This window comes from Nyctereutes procyonoides, unplaced genomic scaffold, assembly GCF_905146905.1.
Source record: "Nyctereutes procyonoides isolate TBG_1078 unplaced genomic scaffold, NYPRO_anot_genome, whole genome shotgun sequence".
NCBI lineage: Eukaryota > Metazoa > Chordata > Mammalia > Carnivora > Canidae > Nyctereutes > Nyctereutes procyonoides.
The window spans coordinates 56,006,531-56,034,098 of NW_026575020.1; the positions used below are offsets into that span (position 1 = coordinate 56,006,531).

At 44.2% G+C, this 27,568-nt stretch overlaps 1 protein-coding gene across 1 annotated transcript; it reads right to left on the bottom strand.

The window, feature by feature from the left end:
* Window positions 1-1,224: 1,224 nt before the first annotated feature.
* PRPSAP1 (phosphoribosyl pyrophosphate synthetase associated protein 1) lies at window positions 1,225-27,332 on the bottom strand. Its single transcript, XM_055326193.1, has 10 exons — window positions 26,698-27,332; window positions 23,228-23,280; window positions 18,830-18,896; window positions 13,626-13,798; window positions 12,167-12,282; window positions 11,662-11,717; window positions 10,929-11,074; window positions 3,423-3,493; window positions 2,490-2,636; window positions 1,225-1,984 (listed from the first exon to the last, which is right to left on the bottom strand). Exons 1-10 carry the CDS (start codon window positions 26,865-26,867, stop codon window positions 1,826-1,828), a joined length of 1,158 nt encoding a protein of 385 aa, XP_055182168.1. The 5' UTR covers window positions 26,868-27,332; the 3' UTR covers window positions 1,225-1,825.
* Between the last annotated feature and the right edge of the window lie 236 nt (window positions 27,333-27,568).

Consider the following 27,568-nt stretch of genomic DNA (forward strand, 5'->3'; position numbering starts at 1 on the left):
CGGGGACCTGGGATTAAGTCCTGCATTGGGCTCCCTGCAGGGAGCCTGCTTTTCCCTATGTCTCTGCTTCTGTGTGTCTCGAATGAATGAATGAATGAATGAATGAATGGATAAAATCTTAAAAAAAAACAAAACAAACACCTCTGTTCTTACAGACATAGGAAACTAAACATTAACTGGATGAATAAATGGAATTTGGGAGTTGAAAAGGACTTCCCTCAGCTGTCAACTCCAAACCTCTTTTCACAAGTGATGAGAGGCCCAGAAAGGACTCGTCATCTGCCTGGCCTCATGAGTAAGAACCAGGCCTCTTTTTTTTTTTTTTTTAATTTTTTATTATTTATTTATGATAGTCATACAGAGAGAGAGAGAGAGGCAGAGACACAGGCAGAGGGAGAAGCAGGCTCCATGCACCGGGAGCCCGACGTGGGATTCGATCCCGGGTCTCCAGGATCGCGCCCCGGGCCAAAGGCAGGCGCCAAACCGCTGCGCCACCCAGGGATCCCAGAACCAGGCCTCTTGAGTAGTAACAGTCCACGCCTCTTCCCCAGCCACCATGCTAGCTGCTAATTAAGTTCTTGCTCAAAATTCCCCTACTTGGGACTATTAACAAGAGGCAACTTGTGTGCCTGAAAAAGCCAATGTGCTCAAAGTCTTGACTGTGGCTTGAGAACTTTTCAGGTCATTCGGAAAGAGATAATAAGAATGTCAAGGAAATGTTCCTGCAGAGAAATAGGATTATGCAAAGAAGCGAATGGTCCTTTACTATCCTTCAGGCACAGGACAGACCAGCAGTTCCAGCTCACTGCCTGACAGACGGATGCTGCTCCTTCCCATTACATTCAGTCCTGCTCAAATCAGGCTGAAGGCTTCAAAGGCCTGCCTGACAAATGGGCCATAAACTAGAGTAGTTTTGATTGCTGGGCAGAAAGGTCAGGGGCAGTCCTGAGTAATGCAGTACCTGCTGTCACCTATCACACAGGAAAAAGTAAAATTTTTTTCTATCTTTTTTTTTTTTTAATTTAGATTTTGAAATCCATTATTCCAACAAAGATTTGGCTCTGATGCTCAGGAAGGGGATGGAACCTGCAGACAGAGACTCATGTCCAGGGTCTGGGACCAGCCATGGACCTGGAACACTCTATTTCGTACCCATTGTCTTCCGCACCATCTGGATAGAAGTTAGGAGAGCGGGAGGCTCTGCAATGTTAGTGAACAGACCAGTGAGACAACAAATTCTTTTATTTGCCAGCGAAGAGCAACGCAGGTATCCAGAGATAGGACGCTACTCTCTAATCTGACCTCCTGGCTGGGATAATGCCACAAAGGCTTCGTTGTTCACTGGCTGTAGGCACAGTAGCTTCTCAAGGAAAAATAAGGTTTTTCTACAAAAAAACTTACGTGAGGTTGACTGGGGAGAGGACAACTAGAATGGAAACAGTACCACGGCACTCAGCTTCCCTAACCAGGTTCAACATTGACACACATTTCCCACGGTGGAAATAACCGAGTATTAGAGTTAAGACTATCTGCCTTTAACTCCTTTTCAATATCAGCAAGATTTGGGGATTCTTTTCAGAAAGGTGTCTGTAACTTTTGTTTGAGGCACAGGAGGACGATGGCAGACATTTAAGGCCATGTTTCCATTAGCTCTGTCTTCCCCTTGACTATCTTAAGGCCTCCTACCTACCCAACTTGGCGAGAGACTATCTGACTTCAGGCTATTTCCAGTCCTCCCGTGAGAAGAAACACCGTGTACAGAAGTTGATGGCACTGCACTCCACATGTTTTCCTCGGGAGTTTCAGTCAAGGCAACCGTGACAGCTTAGTCATCCACAGTGATGTTTCGAAAAAGGTATGCCATGGACTCCCCATTGTGGATTCTCCGAATTGCTTCAGAAAGAATCAGACTGATATCCACCGTCTTTATCTTGGGACACTGCAGCTTCTGCACCTCATGAGGGACAGTGTTCGTCACCACCACCTGGTCGTTGCAGCAACGGAAGATAAACACGGTTACTGATGTGTCCCCAATGTGGACCTGCCATCCAAGTTCCAAACTACAAAACCTTATTCCGAGTACAGTTTTTACAAACTAAACTGATCTGACTTTATACAAGACAAAGGTTACATGGTTGAACACATAAGATTATGAAGGTCCTGGTGTACTTATGCAGAAATGTAGGGTGAGCCCCAGCACGGCGCACAATGTGCACGCAATCCAGGAAGAATCCAAGTCTTGAGAGAAGGGCTACCACAGCACCAAATTATACTGAAATACGAACTACACCCGAGCACATAAAGTGAACCTTTATGAAAACAGACATCTAACTCCTACCTACACATCTGGCCCAACACAATGCTAGGCACCAAGGGCATGACTTCAGAGGTCCGTCCTCTAGAGGTGGGTTAAGCAACATGGGTGGAGCCACGTCACCATTCCCAGAAGAGAGAACAGCAAATTCTAGGCCTGTTAAGAGCAGACCAACCTCATCAATGGAGGACTCCTCAATCAGGCGGGGGGCCTCTGCAGACAGGATGCCATGAGTGGCCATGACGTAAATCTTGTAAGCACCTCTCTCTTTCAGGATCTCCGCAGCAGCGACAAAACTTTCCACGTCATCAATAATGTCATCCTGAGGAGAGACTAGAGTTAGTAGTAAGGAGCTACCCGCCATCTCTATAAACGACACACCTCTCTGCTCTTCCCTGCACTTCCTTTCAGAGGATCTCCAGCTGGAGATCAGAGCCACCTGCCTGATTCCTGGACTGAACTTCTGGTGGCGGCAACAGAACCGTGTGGACTGTGCTTTGCGAGGCTGTCAGTACAAAGAGCAGCAAAGCCTACAGTCACGTGTAGTAGGTAAGGCTGGAGTTGGGGCCTGCCAAGACTCATTTCCCTGTTCCAAATCTCCGATTATTTCTACATAGCTGGGGTCCCATCTTTTTTTCAAGACAAAGTGAGATGAGAAGAACACAGAAATAAAGCCAGTCATTGTAATCAGGCCCGGCAAAGGCATTTAGAGCTGGGAGCAAACAGATCATGCCTAAGTACGAAGAATGAGACATTTGTTCTCATTAGTGAAAATGGAACGACTCATCTTCAGTTCATCTCGTGGCCCTAAAGCTGAAGGTTGAGCAGTCAGCTGGTCTGATGGAACCTAGACCCCTTAAGATGAAGACTATTTATGGGGTTGAATTTTCTTATGGAGTTCCTATGTTCTTTTTATACCTGTAGGTTATAATAATCCCTGTTCAACTATACAAAAATTTCTCCTTGTCCTAAAGGAGTTTGGGTGAGAAAGGATAGATGGATCCATTTAACTCTTATCATCTTTACCAGAAGTATAATCCCAAAGTGTACAACCTACTAGGAGCCAACAGTGTCATCTCTGCACATGAAGGACGACACATGACCATACCACTATGATTGCGATGCGCCCTCCAACATCTCCGACTACAGTTATTGGTGGTTTCTCTTTGGCCATCATCACTAGCAAAACAAAACAAACCACAAGATCCCAGTTAGTTCTGTGTCACTAAATAAATACAATTGCAACCTCATTCCCTGGAAGTGGTGAAAAAAAAATTATTAAACAAAGAAAACTCTCCTAAATGAACCTGGGGTCTCTCAGAAACAGACTGTGTAGAGCAGTGCTGTCTAATAGAAACAGGTGAGCCAAATGTCATTTTACATTTTCTAGAAGCCACATTAAAAAAGTAAAAAGGGGGTGCCTGGCTAGCTCAGTCAGTGGAGCACACAACTTTTCATCTCAGTCGTGGGTTCGAGCCCCCTGTTGGGTGTAGAGATATTAAAAAAATAAAATCTTAAAAAAAAAAGTAAAGAAAAAAGTGAAATTAATAGATTTTGTCTGGTATATCCAAGATGTTTTAGTATATAACCGATATGCAAATTTATTAGAGATATTGGACCTTCCCTTTCACACTAAGTCTTCGATATTTACTGTGCATTTCACAAAGACAGCACTTCTCAGTTGAGACTAGCTAGAAACCTAGCCGGCCCTGTAAAGAGCTAAGAGCCACATGTAACTAGCAGCTACTGGTCTTTGGACAGCACAAGTCCAAAGACAGAGTGGCAGGCTGAGGAAGATCTTACACACACAGAAACAGCAATGCAATGCCATGCAAAAGAAATAATTCGACTTACACGGAGACTGATAATGTAAAATAAATGCCACTCTGTAGAAAATCAAACAGGTAAAAGCTGCCAGGCAGAAAGCAAGCTTTACTTCATTTTCTTCCAGAGTAACTTTATTTGGACAATGTAACCTGTGTTACCAGATAACTACATGATTGACATCATCAATCTCCTGGAAATTAGGGACTTGAAGACAGTAACTGACTATGACTCCATCATTTCTTCTTGATTTTTTTTTTAAAGATTTTATTTATTTATTCATGAGAAACACACATAGAGAGAGAGGCAGAGACACAGGCAGAGGGAGAAGCAGGCTCCATGCAGGGAGCCCGATGTGGAACTGGATCCTGGGACTCCTGGATCACGCCCTGGGCCGAAGGCAGGCGCTAAACCGCTGAGCCATCCAGGGATCCCCTCTTCTTGATTTTTTTAAAGGATTTTATTTATTTGAGACAGAGTGAGAGGGTGTGAGTGGGGGAAGCAGACTCCTACCCACCGCCCCCTGAGCAGGGAGCCTAAAGTGGGGATCGATCCCAGGACCCTGGAATCGTGACCTGAGCGAAAGCAGACACTTAGCCAACTGAGCCATCCAGGCGCGTCCATTTTTTCCTAATTTGGTCCTTAAAGTACAGGCTTCCTATCTCACTACACAATTTATACCTAGAAAAGGCCCATCTGTGTACAAACCTAACTCCAGAATAGAGAAGGGAAGTAAGAATTCACCCTCAAAAGAAGGTTAGCAAACAGAGAGAGAGAGAGAAAGAGAGAGAGAATATATATATATATATTTTTTTTTATGACAGTCACAGAGAGAGAGAGAGGTAGAGACACAGGCAGAGGGAGAAGCAGGCTCCATGCACCGGGAGCCCGACGTGGGATTCGATCCCAGGTCTCCAGGATCGCACCCTGGGCCAAAGGCAGGCGCTAAACGGCTGCGCCACCCAGGGATCCCAAGAGAGAGAGAATATTTCATTAGAATAGACTAAGTATCCTACTTTTAAAGCTTTTTATTATTCTGAAATATTAAACCAGTAGTGGGAGAGGGACATAAGAATAAAACTCAGGATAATTCTCTAGGTTAGCAGCTATCAGCAAACAAACCACTTTAGCAGAGTCTTATCTACAGGTACCATAAATCTCAAAGAACAGGCAGATCTTTCTGCATACCAGCGAATCAGCCGAGCTGAAATCCAGTACTATTTTATTGGCAGATTTCAATCAACATTTCCTGATTTCCCCTCCCAGAAACAAGGGCATTTTTTTTTTTTTTTGAATTAGGGCAGTCCAAAGGCTCTGCATATAAGTATTGTTTGGTAGTATTTAGGTAAAGACGGAGAAGATAAACCATCAGCATTAGGAAAGCTTCCTTAAACTGTCTTTATATTAAACCATGTGGTAGATGGTTGTGCTGACCTACCCACTTCTCAAAGAGATGTGGCCCCTTTTCTTGGCCATTTTCCTCTGTAAAAAGAGAAAAAAGATTGCAAGCCAGTATCCCTCAAAGACCAATAAAAATTCAGCTCTAGTTTGATGTGGAAAACATGTCACAGTACTCCTCCTTACTACTTTGTAACTTTGTTTCTCCCAAAAAGCTTATCAGTGTGGAATGAAAAACACAGGCATGGCTAGGATGGAGGCTTAAAAGGTTTTTAAAAAGCAAGCATCTTTCCCGGTATGTTCATTCCCTGCTCATTACTAATTTTAGGATCTGGATAAAACTGAACGTACAATTTGGTGGCTACTGGGGCACCTGGGTGGCTTGATGGTTGCGTGTCTGCTTCTGGCTCAGGTAGTGATCCTGGGGTCCTAGGATCAAGTCCCGCATCAGGTTGCCCACAGAGTCTGCTTCTCCTTCTGCCTAAGTCTCTACCTCTCTCTGTGTATCCCTTAAATAAATAAATAAAATCTTAAAAAAAAAATTTTAGTGACTACTAAAAAATGGAGACAGACTTTATTAATAGGGTCAAGGGAAATGAACAGTACATCATAGGCTAAAAACAAAAGTCCCAAATTTTCTAAGCTTACCCCCCCGACCAAAAAAAAAAAAAAACCCACTGAAAATTCAAAATTATCAGAAATAATGTATGTACTGGAGATTAAGGATAAAGGGTGCTAAAACTACCCTATGTTTAAGAATAAATGAATTCTGCACCATTGCTTATGGCCAGAAATCACAAACTGTATCAACTTACTGTAGTGAAAACATCAAGTTATCAAATGACCTCAAATCTAGGAGAAAGCAGGAAATTATCATTTGCTTTTATTTATTTATTTTAAAGATTTTATTTATTTATTCATGAGAGAGACACAGAGAGAGAGGCAGAGACACAGGCAGAGGGAGAAGCAGGCTCCCTGCAGGGAGCCCCATGCGGGACTCGATCCCGAGACTCCAGGATCAAGACCTGAGCCGAAGGGAGGTGCTCAACTGTTGAGCCACCCAGGCATCCCCATATCTTTTGCTTTTAAAGTTACCATTTTCCATGTAAAATAATACTGCATTCGTAACCATCCTTAAATTTTACACTCTCTCTTACTCTCCCCAGAGTCAGTTAACCAAACCTTCCTCTCTTGGAATATAGGGCAAGAAAGGGCCAGGAGGAATTACTCATTCCTTATCCGTTTTGATTTTGGTCTATTTTTAGTTCAATGGAAGGCCAAACTTTATCAACAGACTGGCATTAAAAAAAAGAAGAAATAAAATATGGTCTCCTGTAGGACTGGAACTGAAATTATCTTCAAGCCTACAACTCTATCCAGGTGCAAACAAGTCAAAACTAACATTTAAGAGGTGCTTGAGAGAGCTAATGTCTGTTTTTGCTTTAGTGATGAAAATCACATCTTCATTTGTAAAATTACCAAGCCAGAAAAGTCAAGCCAAAAGAGGTGACTTTCTCTCCTTTTTGTGATCCAAACTCTTTCATTTTCACCACATGGCAAACACAGAGCAGTGCTGAGAGGCACCAACAGGCAATCCTTCCAAGTTCATTAGATGCCCTTGCCATCTATTATATCTATTACATCCTATGTAATCAATTCTATCTCATAAAACAGAAAAATTTATACAACTTCACTTTTATTTTTTTTAAGATTTATTTATTAATGAGAGACAGAGATTGAGAGAGAGAGAGAGAAAGAGAGCGCGCGGCAGAGACATAGGCAGAGGGAGAAGCAGGCTCCACGCAGGGAGCCCAATGTGGGACCTAATTCCAGGACCCCAAGATCACGCCCTGAGCCAAAGGCAGACCACTGAGCCACCCAGGCATCCCAATACTTTTGGTCTTGTCCTAGCAGTCCAGTATCTTCGTCTTCATTACAATTTTTTGAAATATTTAATTAATTAATTTATTTATTTGACAGAGAGAGTGCGTGCACGCACGCACATGCAAGCGGGAGGAAGAACAGAAGGAGAAGGAAAAGCAGGCTCACCGCAGAGCAGGGAGCCTAATTCAGGGCTTGATCCCAGGACCCTGAGATCATGACCTGAGCTGAAGGCAGACACTGAACTGACTGAGCCACCCAGGTTCCCCTCATCTTTGTTACTATTAACTAAACTATTAAAATATACTGAAGTATAACTGATAATATAAAGCATATTTAATTTGGAAAGTATAATTATACAAAACTAGCACTTTTTAAAGCATTCTCTTGGCTAAATCTGTTAGAAGGGATCAGAAAATGTTCCTATGGCCGCTGTAAAAATTGTAATGTAAACACACCAAAGGTCTATGAAGGAACATACTGCTTTATAGCATCATATAAAATATTACAATAATTTAGCAAAATAACTTTCAACCCAGTAATTTTATTTCTCATCTTTTTAAGTACATTCTGTCACTTATGAAAGAACGTAAGTGAAGGTTAGTCACAGGTAGTATCATCTAGTGCTGAGTGTACACCCCATAGCCCAAATCTTGGTTTGTAAATCTTGGTTTGTAAATACCACTTTCCACTAAAGGCACTGGGGCTGCTTGTTGGAATGACTGATTCCAGGGTGAAGTAAGTACAGGATAAATATGGAACATCTAGGGCACCTGGGTGGCTCAGCAGGTGAAGCGTCTGCCTTCAGCTCAGGTCATGATCTTGGGATCCTGGGATCAAGCTCCGCATCAGGCTCCACATCAGGTTCCCAGCTCGGCGGGGAGTCTGCTTCTCCCTCTGCCATTCTCCCCTCTCACACACCCCCCTCTCAAATAAATAAGTAAAATCTTTAAAAGAAATATGGAACATCTAGCTATATCAGAAAGTAAGTATCAAAAATGACAGGGACATGTCAAAAGAACACAGGAGGGGCTCAAAGGCTCTCTTTGGTCAAGTCTAAGACAATTTGACTGGTAATAAATTTGACAATTTATTACAATAAATAGTAGCAATGGATTAGAACACCCTGAATAAACTAAGGTTCTATGAATCCATTCTGATAGAACTGAATTTCAACAGGGAAGAAAGAGAATCATAGTAATAACTGATTTGACCTAATATGAAGGAATACTCCCCAATAAAAGGATATTCTACAGAACTGGGCTATACTCTTCAAAAGTGTCAAGTTCATAAGAGACCAAGGACAGAGGTGCTGTTCCTGATTAAGTGAGACTAAAGAGAAAGGTCAACTGAGTCTGATGTGTGATCTTTATTGGGTTCTAGGTCAGAAAGAAATGATTTTTCCTTTGCTCTGAAGGACACAGTAAGCCAAATGGTAAAATAGGAATAAGGTCTGCAGATTAGGTAACAGTATTGTAACAATGTCCGTTTCCGGAGTCTAATAATTACACTGTGGTTATGTAAAAGAATATGTTTTTATGAAATATTTACTGAAGCATTTAGGAATACAGACATTATGTCTACAACTCACCCTCAAATGGTTCAGAAGAAAAGGATATGTATCTAAGTGCTAAATCTGGGGACTCCGAGCAAAGAGTAGAGAGAAATTCTGTATTCTTTCAGCTTTTTTCTAAGATTGCAGTTTGTTCAAAATAAAAAGCTAAAGTATGGCTCCTGAAGCTCCTGTTATTCCAAAACCTGGCTTCCCCAGCTCCTGGCTGCATCTCAGCTGCCTCGCTGGCATGAGAGATGACACAAGTAGCTCTTAAGAAAATCATGCGAAAACGAAAGATCCCCGAAGATCTACTGAAGAGCTTAGATGAACTCATGACACATAATCAGGGCTCAAAAAGTGTTTATTATTAATTGGCATTTCTTCACAGCCAAAGCCTGGAAAAACTCTATATGTTCATCAACAGACAACTGACTGAATAAATTGTGGCATATCCAAAAAGTAGAACACTTATGAATCTAAAAGACCAAGAGGTATGTCCAGACTGACAGGGAAGGTCTTGAATGAGAAAAGCAAGGGGGAGAACAATGTGTCTGATATACTACCGCCGTGTGAAAATGCGAGAAAGAAGTATGTTATCTGCTTGCATATGCATACAGCCTCTAAATGGATATAAGAAACCAACTATACTGCAGATCAGAGTAGCTGGGGGAAAATTTTTTACTGTAAAGAATTTTATACTTTTTAAATTTTGAAATATGGGGATATATTGCCTATTCAAGAACTTTAATTATGAAATTCTCAAATAAAATAAAATGCTGCAAAAAAAATGCTGCAATACCAAAAATTTAAACTAAGACTTTATTACTTGTTTCTCTTGTATAAAAACCACTGAAGTTGGGATGCCTGGGTGGCTCAGAGGTTGAGTGTCTGCCTTCAGCTCAGGGCATGATCCCGGGATCTGGGATAGAGTCCCACATCGGGCTCCCCACAGGGAGCCTGCTTCTCCTCTGCCTGTGTCTCTGCCTCTCTCTCTCTCTCTGTCTCTCTCTCATGAGCAAATAAATACAATCTTTAAAAAAAAAAAAAAGTTACATGCCTTTCCAACTGAGCCAGCCAGGCGTCCCATCTTGGTATTTTTAGGTAATTGAATGGGATTGCATTGGTTTCCCCTTTTGTTAAAGGAGATGGCGTTACATTCACAGACTCCATAAGGACAACTGAACTAATCTGGGTAGCACTTAGCATTCAGAGTGTGAAATAATTTTAGCTTTAGCTAAAACGTTGTATGTGTGACGGTGTGAATCTTAAGCTTTTATATTTTGGGAGGGTGGGTGATAGTAACCACTGACTATATACCAGGCTTTGGGATCCCAGTAACTTTTAGCACTTATTTTAGTAATACAACCCTTTGACCTGATACCTGACTAACTTGTTATTAATCCAGCAGTGTGGAGGCTATTTCTTTCCATGGATTTTGAGTGGTAATAACTGGCATTCTATACCAGAAGATAACGGTATGCTTTGTTTTTTAGAGGAATCTCTAAAATTTGTATCTATTTGCCATGCTCCATAAACATACAGAGATTAACAGGGTGGGGAAATATCAGAATGGTTATACCTCCAACAGGTTACTACAGACAGGCTCCTGTCAGAGGTATAAACATTCTAACTTTTTTATCCTATCAAATTGCCATCAATTGGCAGATGCAGGGGGCCCAATGTGGGACTCAATCCCAGGACCTCAGGATCACGCCCTGGGCCGAAGGCAGGCGCTAAACCACTGAGCCACCCAGGCGTCCCATGTATGTGACTTCTGATCTCGGGGCTATAAGTTCAAGCCCCATGCTGGGTGTAGAAATTACTTAAATACAAAAATCTTTAAAAAGCAAAAGACCAAGATACCGTTCATCCATATACGTATTAACTTCTAGCCATTCATATTATTAAAACTTTCTTCGATTTACAAGTGAAATAAGAACATAGAGCTAATCTTACAGGGCAACTCCAGACCCGGGTGGACAGTAGCATTTTTGACCATCGGGGGAGAATGGCGACCATCATCCATGTCCAGCTCTGTACACTGAGCTTCTCCGTGGATCACAGCTAACCCCAGACGCAGTCTCTCAGCATATGACTGGGCCCTATGAGAAAGACAGCGGGAAATGGAAATTCATGGAAAGAAAACCTAAGTGTCACTATCTCATCACTTTATTAATCATCAAATGAAAACATCATCTGAACTTTTACGGACACACAAAGGAATGATTTAGGCAATTCAGGAGATGGGGCCCAGACCAGAACGTAAATGCCTCAAGAGGCACAGGAGTTGAGATGTGGGCCAGCATCTGATTGTACATGATTCTGTTTCTCTGCTTTGTCCAATATTGTAACACTCATCTTCAGAAGATGGAACCTTGTTCAAAAAAGGTCTCTTAAAAACCATTGCCTGAAAAACGCTCATGGCCCTCTGTTTTCCTTTTCCTGAGAATCTGAAGGAAGAACTTCCTTTTCTCCTACAGGAAGGAAAACCGAGTAATTCAGGGACCGCCTTGTATTGTTTGGAGACTAGCGATAAAGCCCTGGTGGGAACAGGACAATACCGTGGGGGAAAGCTGGAGCCAATGAGCTTTTCCAGGCCAACATGATTACACGCTCTGAGTTCCCAAACAGCTCATTTTGACTTCAGAAGCACCCAAAAGGAATTTTTATGAATGTCCAACATATTTACCTTTTGGCAGCATCAGGAGACTTAGCTACTATGACTGCATTTCTGTAATTTGGAATCTAGATTTGAAGGAAAAATAAGAAAATACTGAAAAGTTATCACAAAGTAACACCTGGGTGCTGGTGTGACACTTTTCCCTCTCGTAACAATGATCCATACTAGCAATCAAATACTCTAGAGTTTCACTTACACGTTTAACACTTATCAATTAACATCATTGCAAAAGTACTGCTACATCAAGAAGATTAAAAAATAATTACTTCTTAACACCTTCATTTAAGAAAACATAAGCAAATTGCTAAAGATACTTAGAAGGAAATCCATTTTTAATGGCTTTAAAAAATACGATCGTCCATGCCTACATGCTGACCCTATCTGGCTGCCTCAGGCACTGAGACTTAAGGGAAAGACCATCTGATGTGCCTTTCAATATTGAAATCTGATACCAGAGAAAAACTACATAGGGTCTCTTTTGAGGACAATGGGGTGTTTGCTGGTGGCTCCTCACTTCTTCCTGGATATACTGAAGCAGGAAAGGTGAGGCTCTAAGGTTGTCCACGGGAAAGCTGAAAAAGCCTTGTATTTCCTTTTGATGAAGATCCATAGTGATAATGTGAGTTAAACCTGAAATTTTAAAACAAAAAATTACAACGTTCACCCCTACAAGTTAATGGCCACAGTGGACATAAACTAGACGCCCACTCCTGTTTCCTAACCGAAGCCTGAAAGCAGGGACTGTGTTGTGGACAGGCATATTAGTCATAGACTTCATCTGGAACCTCAAACAACACTTAGTGAGCTCAGAATGTTGTCAAGCCTCATGTCAAAGAGCCTATGACCTTCCACATGGAGAGAGAGCTAGAGCAGAGAGGAAGGTGCTCTCCTATACTATCCTAACTAGCTTGGTCCTGAAAATTAAGAAAAATCAGGCACAAGCAAAAATATGAATATGTAAAGTTAGAAAACATGGAAGAAGTAATGGGTGTAAAAAATAGGCCTTGACTAAAGACTCTAAGAAGTGTTAAAGGCCTGTGGCTAGAGCAGAAGGAATTAAGAATACAAAAGCTAAATAATACACATATTAGGAGATAAAAATCCATATACCACAAAGGTAAGATAGTGGAGAGTTTGGAACAATTTCTCAATGTCATAAAAGAATGAGTCAAGAAGTATTCTTATAGAAAAAAGATGATAGACATACTCTTATAATCAGTCGTGAACAAAAAAGGTACATATATAAAAACACTGCAGATAATCAAAGGTTACTGCAAACCCTCTAGAGCAAAGAACCAGTAATTACCCGTTCCTCCCCAAACAGCTACACATCTTGAGAGAGGATGGAATCCAAATGTTTCTCAGGACTTGAATGTATATTAGAGTTTTTAAGTAAACACGCCAGGCAAATAAAATCCCAATTACCATCAGGTGTTATTACATTTGATTCACGGGCCAGAAAGTATGTTGCCGCTACAAAAACACAGAATAAAAGCAATGAAAATGAGCTGCTATTCAGAAAAGACAGTCAGGAGGGGAAGAAAGGAGTACTACATAAACTGGAGAAGCCGCAGAAGAAAAACCCAGTTTAAGACTACGTACAAAAACAGCACCTAGCTAACCAAGGCAAATACGTAAATCTACACCTGAAGCTCGAAAGATCCCATTAGGACGCCAGGATCAGAGCTAAAGTTTCATGAGAAGATGAGATGGGGCAGAATGATGAGAAAGTCCAGGATTAGAGGAGAGACAACGTCACTGTCAAGTTAAGACAAAGAGGAGAGGAACACATGAGAGTTCACACCTAAGCTCATACACCCCTAACCAGAACTATCAAAAGAAAACAGGAAGGAAGTAATTAGTGAACAACACTTAAGAGAGAGGCCCCAAATTAGCTGAGGTAGGGACTAGTGTCAAGCAGAAAGAGTCCTAAGTGACAGGGCGGGCTCCCCGGGGCCTGCGTCCACACTCACCTGCTTTCGCCAGCATGGACGCCAGGAGCTTGCACACAATGGAACCCCTCTTCCGCATCTTGCTTTGCTTGCTGTAGGGGAAGTACGGGATGACTCCGATAATGTTCCTGGCACAGGCAGTCTTCAGCGCGTAAGCCATGATCAGCAGCTCCATCACAGCGGTGTTCACATCTCTGAAACAGTCGACATTTGTATTTGGGGGTTAGTTTCATTCATCAACCCCCCAAAAAGATGGAAAAGTCAGCCCAAGAAATGGGCTGCCAAGATGGGCGTCATGGGCATTTTGTCACCACACTGGCTTATGATGGCACCTCACAAATCCAGAGGAAAGCTTCTGAGCTCTTCTTTTTAGCTGCGCTTAGGTAAATCCACAGCAGTTATCCACGCTCACCTCTGCCTGGATCTTCTGTCAATGACACAGTCGCTGGAGTGGCATCGGAGGCAGACATCAACTGCTGGCCAGGGTGAACCAGCAGCCGCTGGCACCGTCCAGGGACGGCAGACTCAGGCCAGCGCACCGGCCCCCTGCTGCCTGTGACTGCCAAGGGAAACCCACTGCCCCTGCTAGTTAGCTGCCATCTCCAGAAAGGATGTGTTCTCCGTTCTTCACGGGGTAGACGGTAGGGTGGAGGATGGGGAGGTCTCGGAACTAAGTTTTCAAAAATCGCCTCATCCTTTTTTCCTCAAGATACACAGATGCCCAACAAAGATTACCCAGAGAGACAAAAAGAGGAATCTGAAAGACATTCGAAGGAAAGGCTACTTCCAGTTTTAATGAATGTGGATTGCTACCTTTTGCCAAGGCTGATTGAGCCTAATGTGGGCTCTGCCCTTAAAAAAGGTGAGAACCAGGTCACCTGGGTGGCTCAGTCGGTTAAACGTCTGCCTTTGGCTCGGTCATGATCTCAGGGTCCTGGGATCAAGTCCTGCAATGGGTTCCCTGTTCAGTGGAGAGCCTGATTCTCCCTCTCCCTCTGCCCCTCCTCCCCACTTGTGTTCTCACATGCTCTTCTCTATCCCTCACCCCTCCCAAATAAATAAATAATCTTCAAAAAAAAAAGGTGAGAACCTTAGGGCAGAGGGAAGGTCATCAGTGGGGCTTCAAGCTGAGTGCCTTGCATCACTCTACCACATGTCACCTGGGAAGGTCTGAGACTAGAGCCAAAAGTGGCCCTAACAGGGTCCTCCCTGGGTTTTGGAGAATAGGGCTCCCACACTCATGACTATATCCTCAAAAAAGAGGAAAAAAATAAGGTGAGAACCTTGAAATCCTTCAGAATGCTCTTCTAATGCTCAACCCTCCCTCTCCAGCCTCTTCCTACCCCTCTTGGATTATCCAAGAGTCCTCAGACACCCACCCTTTTGGGTAAGGAATGTATCTCCCCTGCCTTCCCAAAAAAGAGGATCATTTACCATGTCTTGGTTTCTATCCATGTGAGGAGTAGGCTCTCAGGTGTCCTTAAACTGTCTGCTACATAGCAGTGATGCTGCCCTCATTTATAGCAAAATGGAGAGTTTGCCATCAACATAGCAGACGACTTTATAATGCTTAGGTAGGTAAATGAAATACTCCTCAGGAGATTGCTTCTTAGCCTGAAGGACAGAGAGGCCATTTTCCCAGTCTCTCTGCCTCTCTCCAAGGGCGCCCATCCTTAGTGCACCTGGGCGTGAGACACTGCAAAGACATTCCTGCCCTCTGACAAGGATGTGTTTATGTGTTTTCCACATCCACATTCAACTTACAGAACACCAGCCTCACCTTTGTAATTCGGATTTTTTTTCTAAGTTCAGGGTTCAAACACTTTCAAGTGTTTGGGAATTCATTACACTTGGTCATTTTTAGTTCATTCATATATTCAACAAATACTTATTGAGCAATGTGAATCAGGCACCGTGTTAGGTGTTGGAGATAAAATGGCAAAGCCGACCACATTTCAAGAAAATGCCAGAGGCCCACATTGGATCACCTTTGTGGTAATCATTTGTCCTAAGAAAGAACACATCTAACTCAAGGTGCTGCCTCCCAAAGACTTCTATACTTGATTCTGCAGAGGGGAGAGCTTCCTTTCCCCCATCCGATCACCTAAATTGATGCCTTGTAGGTTCTGAATGTTAAGCTGGAAGGCTGCATAGCACTTGGGAGGACAGTGTGTGTAAATACTTCAGGAGTCCGTATTGAGACTGAACACCAGGCATCATATACACCATAGCAAAGTCCTCTTCTGCATATAGACTGTTTGACAATGTTAGAAGTACAATCAGAGCTTTCTTAACGTTCCACTGGTGTGCTAGTGTGTGGCACTGTAAAAGCTCCGCTGGCCACGGTTTCTTATCAGATCTCAATGCCAACAATATACTTAGAATGAAGTTAATTTAATAGATTCTGGAAGAGTATCTGTCCAGGTGGTGGGCTTTTAGCTGGCTTTGTGATAGCATTTACAATACACAACCACGGTCTACAATGAGGTTTCGACAACTCACCACAAGGTGGGCTCAGAGAGTAAGATGTTAATATAACAAGATGAACCATTTCAGAAGGGCCTTGATTTCAGCTTAACTCTTCTTACATTAATTACTTATTTCTGCCATGAGGCTTCATTTTCTACCTTTTCCTCTTCCTAATGACCTATGCCTAGGGATTCAACATCCTCCAGCTCAAGGCTAAGGAAAGCCTCCCACGCCCCACCCGTTTGGTCGGGAAGGCAACAAAAGAGCCTTTGTCACATTGGATTTCCCCATTCACTGCCAGACTAGGCAAATTGGACACCAGGCAGTTAATCTGTGGGCTAGCAGGGTGAAGAGAAGTTGGCTGGCAGCCTCTGCTTTGTTTATCTGTTCCCTAAGACTGTTCCAAGTACATCCTGGCTAGTTCTTGTAGTCTTTGTATCTAAGTAGGACAATCTTAATTGTTTACCGACTCATTTTTTTAAGATTTATTTATTTATGAGACACATAGAGAGAGGCAGAGACACAGGCAGAGGGAGAAGTAGGCTCCCTGCAAGGAGCCCAATTTGGACTCGATCCCAGGACCCCAAGATCATGACCTGAGCCAAAGGCAGATGCTCAACCACTGAGCCACCCAGGCGCCCCGGACTCATTTTTCTTTCCCCTAAGATAATCACATTCTATATTAAATTTGACCCTTACTGCTCTGTCGTTTTTGATAGACAAAGACAAAGGTAAGGAAACAGACATGGTCTATACACATCAACTGAACTGAGCAGGACTGCAAAGACAGGCCAACACCATAGATGGGAGTCAGAACCATGAGGTGACGGGGTAGGATTTCCCCCACTCATCACCTCAAGAATTAATCATTTGCAGCAAATAAATTGTAAATGTGCTTTAATGACCCTTCTTAGTCCCATCAACACACAAGAGCTTCTAACATAATCACGGAAACTGTCCTTCAAGAAACACTTGGTAAGCCTCATATCCATTTTACTTCCTTCCTTTGCTCAGTATATTGGGAAGCTCCCTGAATATCACACATTTCAATCATGCAACATAATCACTTCATTCAGAATGGCTTTTTGCCATTTCCAAATAATTAAATCCACCCTCAGTAATCAAAAATTTACATAACTGGAGTAGCCAAAAGAAATAGGCTGCAAGTGGTTTCGGAAGGTAAGCCCCACCAGCAAACAGAAAGGCCGGGAAGAAGCACACCAGAGGGTAGCCTCGTGGGGTGTCCAAGCCCCTCACTACATGGATTTTACTCCCAGGCAAGACCTTCAGGTCTCCCCCTCTTTCCAAGATCCAGATCAAACAAAAGCATGAGACAAAAAGAGTGCCATGACCAGGAGGCAACCAGCACAAAATTTAAACTGCTGGAGGACAAGAGGGCCATCAGAAGTAGCCATCATCACTGTACTCTATTGCCAACACTACAAGGGCATGGATCCTTATACCCAGCAATTCCGTTTCCTGGAATCTTCCAAGGTATCTGCCTAAACAGATAAATATGACATATGTGAAGGGCTATTGCCTCAAGCACCTTTTAGAGGCTATTGATGACTGATTCACCTTCCCACAGGGGAGGGAGGGGCTGAGTTCCAACCCTCTCAGCTGTTGATTGGTCCCCCAGGCAAAGAACCCCATTTCAAGGTTATCTAGGAGCTTCCAAAAAACCACCTCTGGTGGTTGTTGAAAGGGTGCTTGTTAAATAAAAGACACCTTTATTGCTTTTAGCCCTTAAGAAATTCCAAGGGTTTTAGGATCTCAGCACCAGGAAAGGGAGGAAGACAAAATATATTTTTCTTTTTTAATTTTTTTTTTAATTTTACGTAGGCTCCACGCCCAATGTGGGGCTCGAACTCACAACTTTGAGATCAAGAGCCACATGCTCTACCAACTGAGCCAGCCAGGCTCCCACAAATATATATTTCTTTTTACAAGTCACATTGTCACTGAGGCTAAAAATAGCTTCCGTGCCAGATTTGGTTTAAGGATGAAAGATGATACACATAAATGGTTGCACACATTTAGTGCCAATCTTATTACTAACACAGTCTCAGGAATCTAAATTAACCAAGACACGAAGGTCTGCATTTTTCAAAGACACACTTAGCCTCACTACCCCATTCTCTGAGAAGGGATGAGAGGAGATAATCCCACATGGAAGGTCACCCTCAGGTAGGCTAGGATTTCCCCTAAGGGAAGGAAGGGGGTGGCAGATGCTATCTACAATACAGACAGCTAGAAATGGGCCACTGTGGAAAGAACGAACGAAAGAAAGAAAAAAAATACAAAGAAATAAATACAGTGTCAAGATGGTCAAGAAAGAAAGAAAGAAAGAAAGAAAGAAAGAAAGAAAGAAAGAAGAAGAAAGAAAGAAAGAAAGAAAGAAAGAAAGAAAGAAAGAAAACAACAGTGTCAAGATGGTCTTGATGAGTATAAATCAGCAGCAGTTATGCATTGCGTTTAATAACAAAAAGCTTTTTAGCAAAGCTGAGCAGACATGGACCAGGTTCAGGGAATACAGAGCGGTTTAAAGCCTGGAGAGGAGGATCAAATAGTACAGTGTGACAAACAGGGTAGGAATGTCAAAAGCCTACAACTGGATTTTGGGAAGCATTTAGTTTAAAATGCGTACACATTTATAGTGAAAGGAAACTCAACTGTTGTTTATATGATTACACCGTAAATTTTATCACTACGATTTTTAGAGGAAAGGGGGTACATAAAGTTGTGCTCCCTCTTACCTGGGTATCGTCTGTATAATGAAAATATCTTGGCCACGAACAGATTCTTTTATTTCAACTCTTGTTTCTGAAAAATAAGAGTTCTGTAGTTTAAGAAAAGCACTTCATGATACAATAATTAGGCAGCATCTAGAAGGAGTAGAGATGAATCTAAACCAACACTTCATCTAGTGCACCAAAATAAATTCTGAATAGATCTCAGGATGACAAGCGTGTATACAAAAAATGTGAAGCTAAAAGGAAAATAAGGCAAAAATACGCCAAAAGGCAAAAGTAACACAAACAGGTCCACAGAAAATCTCAGGGTTCAAAAAGGAAAATTTATCACCAAAAGAAGACAAGATGCTTGGGGAAAAGTCTACAGCAAATAAAGAGGTCAAAGGTTAACATCCTCCTTTTAACAAATGCTGAGGCCTCCTTGGTGCCAGGCCCTGTCCTTGGGAGAACCTAGACCAAGTGTATGAAGACCAATCCAGGAGACACAGGAGACACAAAGGCTGGCAGACTTTTCAGGCCAATGTGCCAGAAAAAGACCAGGAGACGGGGCACCTGTCTGGTTCAGTCGGGAGAACAGGTGACTCTTGATCTCAGGGTCAAGAGTTCAAATTCCTTCCTTCCTTTCCTTCCTTCCTTTCTTTCTCTCTTAATTTATTCATTCATGAGAGACATAGAGAGGCAGAGACACAGGCAGAGAGAGAAGCCCTCCATCCCAGGACCCCAGGATCACACCCGAGCCAAAGGTAAACACTCAACCACTGAGCCACCCAGCTACCCCAGGATCAAAAGTTCAAACCCAACGATGGGTGTGGAGAGAAAAAGAAAGAAAGAAAGAAGAGAAAGAAAGAAGAGAGGGATCCCTGGGTGGCACAGCGGTTTGGCGCCTGCCTTTGGCCCAGGGCGCGATCCTGGAGTCCCGGGATCGAATCCCACGTCGGGCTCCCGGTGCATGGAGCCTGCTTCTCCCTCTGCCTGTGTCTCTGCCTCTCTCTCTCTCTCCCTGTGTGCCTATCATAAATAAAATAAAAAAAAAAAAGAATGAAGAGAGGAAGGAAGGAAGGAAGGAAGGAAGGAAGGAAGGAAGGAAGGAAGGAAGGAAGGAGGGAGGGAGGGAGGGAGGGAGGGAGGGAGGGAGGGAGGGAGGTGCCTGGGTGGTTCAGTCAGTTGAGTGCTGACTCTTGGTTTCAGGTCAGGTGGTGATGTCATGGGGAGTCCGCTTGAGGACTCTCTCCCTGTGCCACTCACTCCACTCCTGCACACTCTCTCATGGTGTACTCCCTTTCTCAAATAAATGAATCTTGAAAGAAAGAAAAAGAGAAAAAAAGAGGGAAAGGAAGGGAAGGGAAGGGAAGGGAAGGGAAGGGAAGGGAAGGGAAGGGAAGGGAAAGACCAAGAGATAGGACACCTGGGTGGTTCAGTGGCTGAGCATCTGCCTTCGGTTCAGGGCATGATCCTGGGGTCCTGGGATGGAATCCCACATCGGGCTCCCTGCGTGGAGCCTGCTTCTCCCTTTGCCTGTATCTCTGCCTCTGTCTTTCATGAATAAATAAATAAAATCTTTAAAAAAAGAAAAGAAAAAGACCAGGAAACAGAATAATGGGGCTCAGAGAATAACGGCCTCATTGCAAGCTAGGATGTGTACCGAGGAAGGGAGCATGGAACACCCAGAGATGTGAGGGCAGATGGCCAGTCAGCCCCCTGGAGAGCACAGTGAATGAGGGAGGGAGGTCAGGTAGCCAGCAGGGGCCAGACCATGCAGGAGTCTGGACTTCATTCTCAGGACAGGAGAGCCACTGGAGGAGTCGAGAATGGGAGGGGGTGTGATCTCTGGCTGTTCGTGAAGAGAACAGGAGGGCGACAGTGGCAGAAAGGAGTATCCCACGTACCAACGGTGGGCCGGGCCAGAGGATCTAGGACGAGCAGTGAGTGGACAGAGCTCAGATCCCAAAAGGTCCTGTGTGATCGCTAGGGAGAGCAGACTCTGGAGAGCAGGATTTCGGTGGAAGTAAAAAACATTTGCATTTCGGAAACATCCTGGTGGCCTAGGGAGACTGAAATGGAGGTAGGAAGGCCCGTCAGCAAGCTACTGCAACAAGCCGCAGAGAGAGGGAACGAGGGAGAGGAGGCCTAGAATAGTGATGGGAGGATGGAGAACAAGGTCTTCATTTTTTTTTTTTTAAGATGTCTTAAAGATTCGAGAGAGTGTGTGTGCACCTGCACATGAGGAGGCGGGGGGAGAAAGAGAATCCCAAGTAGACCCCTCCAGCTGATCGTGGAGCCCAAGGTGGGCTCAATCTCAAGACTCTGAAATCATGACCTGAGCCCAAACCAAAAGTCAGATGCTTAAATGACTGAGCCACCCAGGCACCCTGATAAAATTAATAAATAAATACTTAAAAAAAAAAAAAACTGCCTTCTCTTCTAGTGCATATTTTCAGGAGGTTCCCAAACGCCAGCACCATAAATTAAAATTGTTATTGCTAAGTAAACTAGCTCACTTATCTGCATTCACCTTCAGGTTTATTTTTGGTGGTGGTGGGAGGGTCCTTTTAAAGATTTTTACTTAAAATTTTTTTATTTATTCATGAGAGACACAGACAGAAGCAGAGAAAGAAGCAGGCTTCATGCAGGGAGCCTGATGTGGGACTTGATCCCGGACTCCAGGATCATGCCCTGGGCGGAAGGCAGACACTCAACCGCTGAGCCACCCGGGGGTTCCTAAAGATTGATTGATTGATTTAAATTTTTTAAGATTTATTTATTTTAGAGAGAGAGCATGAGTGAGTGCATGTGCAGGGGGCAGGGTAGAGGGAGGAGAATCTCAAGCAGAACTCCCCTCTCCACTGAGCATGACACGGGGCTGAATCTTACCACACCTGAGCTGAAATCAAGAGTCCACACTTGATGGTTTGAGCCACACAGGTGCCCCCACTTCTGGGTTTTTAAATACCAATATCTCATAAAATTTCTAAAGTCACCAAGTAAAAACTAAGTGTGGGGGCACCTGGCTGGCTTAATCAGAGGAGCATGCCACTCTTGATCTGGGGGTTGTGAGTTTGAGTCCCATGTGGGGTGTAGAGATTAATAAAACTTTAAAAAAAACAAGTTACTAAGTGTGGAAGCTGGCTGAAGGCTATCTGCGGGCTAATTATAAGAAACATGGAACTTATAACATCCTGGACGTTATGTGCTTTCCACTAAACAATCCATTACATTAGCTCTTTTCAAATACCTTGCTTTTTAATTTTTTAAGAAAGATTTTATTTATTGAGAGAGTGAGAGCACAAGCAGAGGGAGCAGCAGAGGGAGAGGGAGAACCAGACTTTCCACTGAGCAGGAAGTCCAACACAGGGTTCGATCCCAGGACCCTGTGATTATGATCTGAGCCAAAGGCAGACGCTTAACCGACTGCGCCACCCAGGCGCCCCTACCTTGCTTTTTTTTAGATCTTCGAACGTCAATTAGGTCTTAGTAATTTATCTCCTCAAACTACTTCTACCATAGATAGTTATACCTTAGAAAGAAGAAACGAAGCACAGAATCATAAACCTAGGCTTTCAATTTTACGAAAATAGCTCCAAGTTATTTTATATTAACTTGTCTTTGCAGGGTATTATAATCTGAAGTATGTGGCCAGGGAGACTGATGATGCAGCATTCCTAGGACACTAGCCATCAACAAAGTGCTCTCAAGCATTATCTTTTAACGTTACAATTTTCCACAGGAACGCAGAGGGCAGCAAAATGGCTTATCATCCCGGGATGAGAGTCTACAAGAGACTTGAGAGAAAAATTTACAGATGAGAGAACTCAAAGATGGTTTTTCAATAAATCATTACTACCTGGTACCAGACTGCTCTTGATGCCAGTTGATTACCTAATGAGACAGATAAATGTAAAAGGTACTTATCAAATGTAGCCCGATATAGAAGGAAAAACATATTCTTTACATCTCTCCTTTTTCCACTGTAAAATGACAGGACGTTTGCATTATCTTGGGGGAAAAGGGAAGGAGATTAAAAAAGATAACAGAGAAAGAAATCAAGACTTGGAGGGGAGTAGAGAGGGATGGCTCATACCTGGAGTTAAAGAGAAAAATGTGTTACACGTAAGTAATATTTGCCTTTTTTTTTTTTTTTTTTTTTTAATATTTGCCTTTTTTCATGGCAGCCCGGGTGGCCCAGTGGTTTAGCACCACCTTCGGCCCAGGGCGTGATCCTGGGGACCCTAGATCAAGTCCCGAGTTGGGCCCCCACATGAAGCCTGCTTCTCTCTCTGTCTCTGCCTCTCTCTCTCTGTGTCTCTCATGAATAAATAAAATCTTGAAAAACAAATAAATAAATAAAAACATGTCCACTAACCATAGAGAACAAAGAATGTTTAAGAAATCATTTTAACTCACCTCCATTGGTCTCTTGATAGACCACAGATTTCCCCAATTCAGCACCAAGACGCCTGTGGGGAGGGAAAGACAATGAAGAATGCTCTTTTTCATTAAAAAAACCCTCCAGTTCATACACGTATGTTTAACAAAAAGGCTAAAATAACTAGACTAGAATTCTCTCCCCAAAAAAGTTTAACGTGTGAAGAGCTACACATCTGCTACCACACCACAAGCAGCTTCAAGTGCCTGCCACTTTGTGACAAGCTGCTTTCCCCGGGGCCACAGCCCAAGTTTCCTGCCTAAATTCATTGTTTTCTGAATAATAACCATCTTGCAAAAATCACTCCCTGACAAATGTCTGGTTATTAGCACTAGCTCCAAAACCACAAGCCAGAGGCAAAGGCCTCAGTTGTCAAAATCATATTGACTTCAGTGCCATTGATCAAATGCAGTGTGAATCTTGTTTGGATCCTGATTAGAACAAACCAAGTTTAAAAAGCCATTTCTGAGACAGAGAAAATACAAACAAGGACTTGATACCATATGATATTAAGGAATTCATGGTGTCATAGGTTGTGGTTTTCTTTTTTAGATTTTATTTTTAAGCAAGCTCTACACCCAACGTGGGGCTTGAACTCATGACCAAGAGATAACGAGTGGCATGCTTCACCAAATGAGCCAGCCAGGCACCTACTGCAGCAGGTGTTTTTAGTTAGCAGTTGGCATTACCACTTTGATGAGTGAAATGCTATGATGTAGGGATAGAACCTGTTTAGAAATACTCAGCCAGGTACACAGTGGAGCCGTGAGGGAGGACATGGGGTTTGAGGTTCGTATTGAGGACTACGGTGGCTTCCAGGGATTGGACGACACCTCAGATACACGGCCTCTGGCCAAGCGCCTGTGATTTCTGACTGTTGAGCATTCTTGTAACCCAGTGCTTGCAGCTTTCCCTCAGGTTTGCTGTGGCTGAACCAAGAAAGGAGCACACACTGATTTCTACAGAAATTACGATTCCATGATAGATTTTGAGATGAAGAAGGCTGCTGTCTTTCAGAGTGCAAAGTGATTTTGGAACATCAAGAATTTCTTTGGGTAACGGAAGTTTGCCACTGACCTGGCGTTCCCCAGCTATGAAACGTGAATATTGAGGTATGAAATAGTTTCTCTTGATAAAATTAACAAATGGTGTGCACAGTATGTGTAAATAAATAACTGAATGAAATTATTCCAGTCAGGCCTACAATGGAATACTATTCAGCCTTAAAAAGGAATGGGGAGAAAAAAGGAATGAAATTCTGATACATGCTATAATACAGATGAACCCTGAAAAAATTATTCCAATAAGTCAGACACAAAAAGACAAACATTGCGTGATTCTATTTATAAGAGGTACTTAGAATAGGCAAATTCAGACACAGAAAGTAGAATAGAAATTACCAGGACTGGGAGGGAAGGGATAAGGGAGTCAACTGGATATGGAGTTTCTGTTCGGGATGATGAAAAATTTCTAGAAATGGATCCTGGTGACAGTTACAAAACACTCTAGGTGTACCTAAAGCCACTGAATGGTACACTTAAAAACTGTTAAATGGTACATTTTATGTTATGTATATTTTACCATAATTAAAAAAAAATACTCCTTGGGGCACCTGGCTGGTTCAGCCAGTAGAGCATGTGACTCTTGATTTCCTGGTCATGAGTTCAATTCCCATGTCAGGTCTACTTACTTAAAGAAAAAACAAACTCCAGCCAAAAAAAAAAAAAAAAAAAGGTGAGATGGGTAAAATAAATGAAATAAGATTAACAAAAAGTTACTAAATTGAAAATGGATGAGGATATACCGGGGGTTAATTTTAACACACGTGTAACTTGCACACATCCTGGGAATGTAACCCACCTAACTTTTTTATGGATTAAAATGCATAACCCAAAAAGTTTGAAAATCCCTGCTTGGAAGTTTAGATCCAAAAGAAATCCTGGAAATAAAATATCATAACCTCAGGGACCTTCAAACTTTGCCTAGTGATAAAGGCCTTTTTCCAAATAAAATCTTACTCAGAAAGTCAAGATCTGAAACAGATAAAGGAAGCATTTACAAACATTATTTATAGTAATTTAAAATACTTCTGGAACAAGGCAATACTTCTGGAAGAAGCTAATATTTAAAAAAGCAAAACCACTGCCGTTTTAAAGGTGCCCTCCTCCCTCAGCAAGGTCACTGTGGCATATCTGACCCAAAATAAACAAACATGAGCTTTATGTTTAAAGTTAGCATTTTAGTTTGGCCTCAAAAAGCCAGATATTCATTGGGAGTTAGAAACAAGGCAGTAGACTGCAAAAGGATTTGCTCTTCTAATCTCGCTGAAATACTCCAGCTGAAGAGAACATAGTATTACTGAGAAAACAGGACTCTTAAATGACCCTTCTACGTTCCTGCAAACATTTACAGACTCTGAAAAATCCAGGGGAACTCTAACGTAGGTTGTTTTAAGATACAAAAATAACTTCAAATATTAAAAAAAAACAAGCTCTTCGTTTTAGATCTTAACGTTTGTCACGAGTTTATTTGGAAAGGGCTCCTGAGGCCGTCCCTTTACATGAGAGCCCTGGGACTCTCCAGAAGAGCCAGCTAGAGAAGAGGCCAGCCGGGAGCCTCCGCTGCGCTCCGTGCTTTATCTGTATTATTTGGTTTCATGCTCACAATGTTCCTGCCCAGTAGACAGCACCGTCCTTATCTTACCCGTGAAATTCAGAAAAGTCAAATCTCTTGCCCAGTGCTGCCACGGGGCTAGTAGGTGGCAGGGCTGGAGAAGGAATCTCAGAAGCCACTTGAGATCACCGGCTTCCTTGGGTTTTCTTGTTTGTTTGTTTTAAAAAACACACGGAAAGGCAGAGATTTCTCCTCCAAAATGATGGAATCTAAAGTCGACTTTAGGAAATGCGGTTAGGCTTCTATTATTCGCGGGCAACCCGGATGGCTCAGGTTCAGCCCAGGGTGTGAGCCTGGAGACCCGGGATCGAGTCCCGCATCGGGCTCCCTGCATGGAGCCTGCTTCTCCCTCTGCCTGTGTCTGTGCTTCTCTCTCTGCCTCTCTCATGAATATCAAAAAAAAAAAAAAAAAAAAAGACTTTATTATTCCCGGCACCAACTCCGACAGATTCAGCTTCCCCTGGAGTTGCCTCCTTCCCACTGCCCTCCCCTCCGCCTCCGCTTCCTGGGAGCATCCTGCGCCTCCCACCTGCAAGGCCGTGCAGCCGCCCCCCGGGTGCAGCGGTCCCCCCGGCGCCACCCGGCCGGGTCGGGAGCCCCCCCCCCGCCCCCCGGAGACCCGGGAGTGGCGACGCCAGCCCCCAGGCACCGCGCCCGGGCCGCGGAGTCGCGGCGAGAAGCCGGAGAACGGGCGGAGCGCGTCCCCGCCGCCGGGTCGGGCCCGGAGCCCCGCGGAGGGCGGCGCGCAGGGCAGGGCGCCGGGACGCCCGCTTACTCGGTGATGCGCTTGGCCAGCTCGGTGCAGGCGGCCGTGGAGTTGGCCGAGAAGACCCGGTAGCCGGTGCGGGCGGCGTTCATGGCCGGGCGGGCGGCGGGGCGGGCTCGCGGGGCGCGGAGGGTCGAGGACGCGCAGAGCGGCGGCAGCAGCAGCAGCTTCTTGGGCATCGTCCGGCCGGCCGGCGCGGGGCGGCTGCGAGGGCGCCGAGACCCCCGGCGCGGGCGCGGACAGGCCGGAGCCCCCGAGGGTGCGCGCAGCGGCGGCCGCCGAGGGCTGGGGCGGGACCCACGCTCGCCGCCACCGGCGTATCAGCCGCCTCCGAGCCCGGGGCGAGGACGCCGCCCCCTCTGGGCAGCGCCGAGACGCGGCCTAGAGCGTCCCCGGAGCCGCCATCTCAGGTGAGGGCGCGGCGGTGGGCAACTCTCCCGAAGCTTGTCCTGCCGGGGGAAGCCTCGCGAACCGCTCCGCCGCTTGCTTCCGTCGCTCCCCCGGGAGCTCTTCTGCTCTCACGCTCTTGGGCGGCGCCGCCTGACTTGATAGCGGCCCGAGCCGCTTCCAAATCTTCTGCCAGGATCCAAAATGTCTGCGGCCGAGGAGGCTGACGCTCTAGCTCCGCGTCTCTATGCTAACACGGCCGAGCGGCCGGCGGGGCTGGAACGCCCAGCTGGGATTGATTTGAAAAGTGGGGGGCGGGGTCGCTTTCCGCGCGTTGCTTGCACCGCCCCGGAGGTGGTGCGTGGACCCGAGCCCGGCCTTTAATCCGCAGACTGTCCCCTGGAACCTGCACCTAGGGCAAGGTTCCCTGAGCGGGTCAAAGGACTCCTGCCTGCTACTGCTTTGCTCGCGGTCACGGAAGGCCTCCCTCCGC

Coding starts and splice junctions, on each gene's coding strand:
- PRPSAP1 (XM_055326193.1), bottom strand. CDS start 26,867: ATGCCCAAGAAGCTGCTGCTGCTGCCGCCGCTCTGCGCGTCCTCGACC. Junction 11,718..12,166: donor TTCAGTATATCCAGGAAGAA/GTGAGGAGCCAC, acceptor CTTCAAATCTAG/ATTCCAAATTACAGAAATGC. Junction 1,985..2,489: donor AGGAGTCCTCCATTGATGAG/GTTGGTCTGCTC, acceptor TGCAACGACCAG/GTGGTGGTGACGAACACTGT.